The sequence below is a fragment of the Bison bison genome, unplaced genomic scaffold (genome assembly GCF_000754665.1).
Source record: "Bison bison bison isolate TAMUID 2011002044 unplaced genomic scaffold, Bison_UMD1.0 scf7180017864469, whole genome shotgun sequence".
NCBI classification, from domain to species: Eukaryota; Metazoa; Chordata; class Mammalia; order Artiodactyla; family Bovidae; genus Bison; species Bison bison.
In genome coordinates, this window is record NW_011495030.1 from 1,413,315 (window position 1) to 1,420,102 (window position 6,788).

At 45.7% G+C, this 6,788-nt stretch overlaps 1 protein-coding gene across 1 annotated transcript in view; it reads left to right on the forward strand.

Annotated features, from left to right (window-relative positions):
* Positions 1-6,782, forward strand: part of KLF9 (Kruppel-like factor 9) — a 24,271-nt gene extending 17,489 nt beyond the window's left edge. Inside the window, exon 2 of the mRNA XM_010860635.1 lies at positions 6,264-6,782. Coding sequence (XP_010858937.1) covers positions 6,264-6,493 — 230 coding nt within the window. The 3' untranslated portion in view covers positions 6,494-6,782. The remainder of the gene's footprint in view (positions 1-6,263) is intronic.
* Positions 6,783-6,788: the final 6 nt, after the last annotated feature.

Consider the following 6,788-nt stretch of genomic DNA (forward strand, 5'->3'; position numbering starts at 1 on the left):
TTCTATATAAAGAAGGCTACCCATTCTTCTGGCATCTTAGACTTGAGCTGAAAGGAAGGGCCTGACTTGATTTACCCCCAGCTGCAGGATGCAGGCAAATCACAGCCCCTCTGAGACCCATCCTTCCCTCTCTGCACATCATCTCCGGTCTCATTCAGCCTTAAATTCTCTTTCCTCTCTATGTATAATTTCCTCATTCCATACTTTCCTAGGTTCAAAACATACGTATTTTTCCAGATACCTTAACGTGTGTCTATCATTAACTAACATGCGGAAATGCATTCCATAGTAGGTTGTATGCAAACTCTCCACTGGGTTGAAGAGGTGGATGATTTCCAAGGGCTGCAAATTGCAAATCACCAAGAAGAATTCAAGTCCCCTGCCTGCTTACTGCTTGGCTGGCACAGTGTTTTATCAGATGTGGAGTTTGAATGCCTTTCTGTGTGGAAAGCATTCCCCAGTTGGCTCCAGATTCCTCTACAGTCCATGATCCAGTCTAATATACTGGGCATGTCACCCACTTTTATTTTGTGTCTGATTCCTGAAGACATTTAGATTTACAAATTCTGGTGTGCGCCAGATAGAGAATCAGGCCTGCAGGTTGAGACCAGGGGTCAGCCAACTTTTTATAAAGGACCAGATAGTAAACATCTTAGGTTTTGTGGTCCATACAATCTCCGTCACAACCACTCAGCACTGCCTAGTCAGGCTCCTCTGTCCATGGGGTTTCTCCAGGCAAGGATACTGGAGTGAGTTGCCATACCCTCATCCAGGGGATCTTTCCAACCCAGGGATCAAACCCAGGTCTCCTGAATTGCAGGTGGATTCTTCACCAGCTGAGCCACCGGGGAAGCCCAAGTAAAAAGGCAGCCATAGGTAATACATAAACAATGAGCATAATTGTGTTCCAATGACTTTGTATGGGGACATGAAAACTTGAATTTCATATGACTTTTTCCTGTCACAAAATATTCGTTTGATTTTTTTTTTTAACCATTTGGTAAAAGCTAAGTATAAGGATGGTGTTTATTCCAGCAGGTCAAACTTGACCTATGGGTCGAAGTTTGCTAACTCCTGATTTAGATCATCGACCAAAAGCCCCTAATGCTTTTCCAAAGGATCCAAGAAAAATCAAAACAATCCTAGAGCTTTTAGACTAGCAACTCACTTCCAAGTAGATCTATTTTTAAATGCTTGGAAACTGTAAGCTTGAATTATACACATTACATGACTCTAACAAAGGCTACTTATTGGCTCTGATTTGCTCTGGGCCCTGTGGGTGGCTTTCTCCTCTCTTAAGCACTCAGGGAAAAGGATGTTGGGGCAAGGACAGTACCTTGGGTTAGAAGCAACGAGAACAATCACTTGACTACTGTGAGGGGCAGTGAAGAAAGTGCAGCCAGAAGCCAGAATGAAAGTGAAGGCAGTGGGAACGGACCCTGATTACACTTGGAATGTTTGTAAAGCAGTAAACATATATACTTAGTAGTTCTCCAGTACACACAGCCGGTTCAGGCTTCATGACAGTTTTCCACTGACTATCACTTCCATCTTGCTGAAACAGGGAATGCCTTATTTCTTTTCCAATCTTAGCACATGCTGGAGTGGTCTTCTGACCCATTTTTCCCACAATGGACACAGATTCATTCAAATAAATTAATCCTCATGATGCACTTGAAAGAACACGTGCCGGTGAATAACTAAACCACATTACCACACCCTCAAGGAAACTGCCTCTGATGCGCATTTGTCCTAACAAGCATAGAGAAAACACGGAGCTTTTCCTTGTCATCACTTCCCTCCCACCAGATCATCAAGCAGTGGAGAGAGGGCTCCAATGTAGGGAGAACAGAGAGAGGGGTTTCTGGTCTTTTTTTTTTTTTTTTTTTCAGCTTTTCATGCTGTAAATTCTAACCATTCATTATATTTTTTAATGTAACATGTTTAAAAGAACACTTCTCCATACAGTCTTCATTGAGGTTAGAGAGGACTTTGCTGCTGTCTGATTCTGAAATAGCCCAGAAATCTTTCCGTGTTCTGGGAAATTCTGAGCAGGATTTGGTCTTATGAGAGACCTGGAGGATGAGCAGACTCAGTACACAGTTGAGGCATTTAAAAGCCTGGCAGCACAGGTAGCACAAAAGTCAGACATGACATTGTCCTTGCCCCAGGAGGCTCAGACTTCTTGGGTTTTGATAAAACCTGCATTTTGCCTTTTGCTCGAAAGTTCTGCTGAACTGGGTACAAATGCTTTTTAATCCAACAGAAGTTACAAAACTGTCGTTTTCAACTCCATGTCATTGGTATTTTCAGAGGATTCAGCTTGAAGCCCCTTCCTTGCACATCATCCGCCTTGGGTAGAGCTGGGAATCCACGGGCTTGCTATATGGCCATCGGCTGCTGTGGCTTTTCAGCTTAGAGCTCAGGGAGGAAATATTTATACTTTGACCTTTGTACAGTGAATCTGTGTATAAAAATTCATTTTGCCCACATCGGGTTTCCCGCAAGAGCAGGTAGATTGTACATGGCGTGTCACTGCTGCTCTGCTTAGAGAGCAGCAAATAAAATCTTAGTCATGTATAGATTGTCACAGGGGTGATAGCGGTATTTTGTTGTTATTCTCATTATTTTCACATCTCTGGCACAGGTTAGGAGAAGCTGGGGGAAGGAATCATTTCTGGATGACTCAGCTGCACCACACTGGGCAGCTCCCAGCCCTTGGAGCCTCTCTCTGGGTTCCATGAAGGTGAGGACAGGAGTGAGACAATATTCACTCCTCACACCTACCTAAGGAGTGTCTGGAGACTTTTGTGGAACCCAGAGTTTGTTCCCTGAGTCTGTGAAGCAGCTGCTTTGGGCTGTGCTTGGAAAGGCGTGAGGAGCAGGGATGCAGGTACCCAGAGCTGGGGGTGGGTAACAGTCACAAGAAGAGCAAGCGATACTCATCCGAAGTAGCTCCTTCTGCCTTTCTGCTTGTGTGTGTCCCTCACAAACGTGGACACAGACTCTCCCCTGCCAGTCTAGGGGGCAGGAGGCCCCCAGTGCTGGCCTGATCATGTCTGGAGGGCGAGGCTTAGCTGCATTTTAAGTGGGACAAGGAAACAGGAGCAGGAATGTGAGGAGAGCAACGATAATGGAAGGGATGTGGAAACACTGAGGAGTGTTAAGCCTGTTTCCTCATTTGTAAAATGGGCCACCTTCATGGGCTGTCATGTAAGAATTCCATGAGATAATACATGTGAAACCATTGTCTGTACATGCACTTTTGTCATTCAGTTCACTTCAGTTCAGTCGCTCAGTCGTGTCCGACTCTTTGCGACCCCGTGAACCGCAACACACCAGGCCTCCCTGTCCATCACCAACTCCCAGAGTCCACCCAAACCCATATCCATTGAGTCGGTGATGCCATCCAACCATCTCATCCTCTGTCGTCCCCTTCTCCTCCTGCCCTCAATCTTTCCCAGCATCAGGGTCTTTTCCAATGAGTCAGCTCTTTGCATCAGGTGGCCAAAGTATTGGAGTTTCAGCTTCAACATGAGTCCTTCCAATGCACAGCCAGGACTGATCTCCTTTAGGATAGACTGGTTGGATCTCCTTACAGTCCAGGGGACTCTCAAGAGTCTTCAACACCACAGTTCAAAAGCATCAATTCTTTGGCACTCAGCTTTCTTTATAGTCCAACTCTCACATCCATACATGACTACTGGAAAAATCATAGCCTTGACTAGACGGACCTCTGTTGACATAGTAATGTCTCTGCTTTTTAGTATGCTGTCTAGGTTGGTCATAACTTTCCTTCCAAGGAGTAAGCATCTTTTAATTTCATGGCTGCAGTCACCATCTCCAGTGATTTTGGAGCCCAGAAAAATAAAGCCACCCACTGTTTCCACTGTTTCCCCATCTATTTGCCATGAAGTGATGGGACCAGATGCCATGATCTTCGTTTTCTGAATGTTGAGCTTTAAGCCAACTTTTTCACTCTCCTCTTTCACTTTCATCAAGAGGCTTTTCAGTTCCTCTTCACTTTCTGCCATAAGGGTGGTGTCATCTGCACATCTGAGGTTATTGATATTTCTCCCAGCAATCTTGATTCCAGCTTGTGCTTCTTCCAGTCCAGCGTTTCTCATGATGTACTCTGCATATAAGTTAAATAAGCAGGGTGACAATATACAGCCTTGATGTACTCCTTTTCCTATTTGGAATCAGTCTGTTGTTCCATGTCCAGTTCTAACTGTTGCTTCCTGACCTGCATACTGGTTTCTCAAGAGGCAGGTCAGGTGGTCTGGTACTCCCAACTCTTTGAGAATTTTCCACAGTTTATTGTGATCCACACAGTCAAAGGCTTTGGCATAGTCAATAAAGCAGAAATAGATGTTTCTCTGGAACTCTCTTGCTTTTTCAATGACCCAGTGGATGTTGGCAATTTGATCTCTGGTTCCTCTGCCTTTTCTAAAACCAGCTTGAACATCTGGAAGTTCACGGTTCACGTGTTGCTTGAAGCCTGGCTTGGAGAATTTTGAGCATTACTTTACTAGCATGTTAGATGAGTGCAACTGTGCAGTAGTTTGAGCATTCTTTGGCATTGCCTTTCTTTGGGATTGAAATGAAAACGGACCATTTCCAATCTTGTGGCCACTGCTGAGTTTTCCAAATTTGCTGGCATGTTGAGTGCAGCACTTTCACAGCATCATCTTTTAGGATTTGAAATAGCTCACCTGGAATTCCATCACCTCCACTAGCTTTGTTCGTAGTAATGCTTTTGTCATTATTTTAGTTATTTTAAAATTTGTATTTATTTATTTTTGACTGGGTATTTCCTCAGTTCTAGGGGCTGTTAATGAACTGGATCTTCATTGCAGTGCATGGGCTTCTTGTTGCAGTGGCTTGTGGAGCACAAGCTCTTAGGCATGTCGGCTTCAGTACTTGTGGGCTTATTAGCCTCGTGGCTTGTGGGATCTTCCCAGACCAGGGATTGAACCTGTGTCTGCTGCATTGGCAGGTGGATTCTCAACCTCTGGACCACCAGGAAATCCCTGCCATTATTTTAGAATAATGTGAGTTCTTCTTTTATGAGAAATATAGAAGAACCTAGGATTATTTCATCCAGATAAGAAAAGAGAAAGGCATGATGGCAGTCTTCAGATAGTTAAGGGACTATTATGTGGCAGACGGAACAAACTAATTCTTAGGGTTGAAATATGGCCTTCACAGGGAGGCAGGTTCACATCAGTAAGCAGTTTATTACAAAGGATGCTCAGAAACAAGCAGGCTTCCTTGGCAAATATGGGGCTGTGCCACCAGACTTGTTCAGGCAGAAGCTGGATGGCCAGGCCCTCAGGAACTTGAGGGGAGATGCCAGCCCCTGGCAGGAGGTTGGTTGGATTAGATGCTCAGTTCTCTTCCATCTCTACAATGCCAGGAAACTTAGCAAGGGCTAAGGTTTGAATCCTCAGAGAGAACTCATGAAACCAGCAACAGCGCAGAAAAAAACTGGAAAGTGTAGTCTCCAAGGCTCTTTGGGGATCCATTGGGTATAAGCTCATTTACCTAACAGAGATGAGTCTCAGCAGTTTCTTCATGGTATTACTTTGTTAGGGCTGCCGTGACAAAGTTCCACAGACTGAGTGGCCTACTAGCGATCTCCAGCCTTTTTGGCACAGGGACTGGTTTCATGAAGGACAGTTTTTCCATGGATGAGATGGTGGGGATGGTTTCAGGATGATTCAAGTGCATTACATTTATTGCGCCATTTAATGCCACCACTGATCTGACAGGAGGTATTGGTCCATTGCTCAGAAGTTGGGGGCCCCTGGCTTTTAACAACAGAAATTTATTTCTCACAGTTTTGGAGTCCAGGAGTCCAAGATGAAGATGTTGGCAGAGCCAGTTTCTTCTGAGGTCCATCTCTTTGGCTGGTAGATGGCCACCTTCTCCCATCATCTTCACACAGCCTTTCCCGTGTGAGGTGTGACCTAATCTCCTCTTCTCATAAGGACACCAGTCATTGGATTAGGGCCCAACCTGATGACCTCATGTAACCTCAGTTAACTCTTTAAAGACCCGGTCTCCAAATACAGCTACATTCTGACTGAGGTACTGGGTGTTAGGACTTTGATCTCTGAATAGGGGCAGACAGTTCAGCCCGGAACATAGAGGCCTTATCCTTTGAGTCATGGTGATTGGGTAGTCCACCAGGACCAGCCTGGAGAGTTTTGGTGACCTTTGGTGACCTTTAACCTCTGTCCCTGATTCCCTCCTCTTAGGTGAACGGCCCTTTCCCTGCACATGGCCAGACTGCCTTAAAAAGTTCTCCCGCTCCGACGAGCTGACTCGCCACTACCGCACCCACACAGGGGAGAAGCAGTTCCGCTGTCCGCTGTGCGAGAAGCGCTTCATGAGGAGCGACCACCTGACCAAGCACGCCCGGCGGCACACAGAGTTCCACCCCAGCATGATCAAGCGATCCAAAAAGGCGCTGGCCAACCCTTTGTGAGGTGCTGCCCACCTCAGCCAGGGAGGGACAGACCTGGAAGGACAAACTACTCCCAGCGAACAGACAGACACGTGGGAACCACGGCCCCCAGGAGGCGTGCTGCCAGCATAGGAAGTTGCTGTTCTTTGGTCTCTAGTCTAATTTTCCTCTCCCTGCATTGTTTTTAAAAGCACATTGTAGCCTGAGATCAAAGTCAACACTTGGTCCCCTTGCAGAGGCAACTCTGAACTGTCTCTGACTGTGGGAGGGAAGGCAAATGCTTTTTTTTCCCCTCTCCTTAATTTTTTTGGGGGGT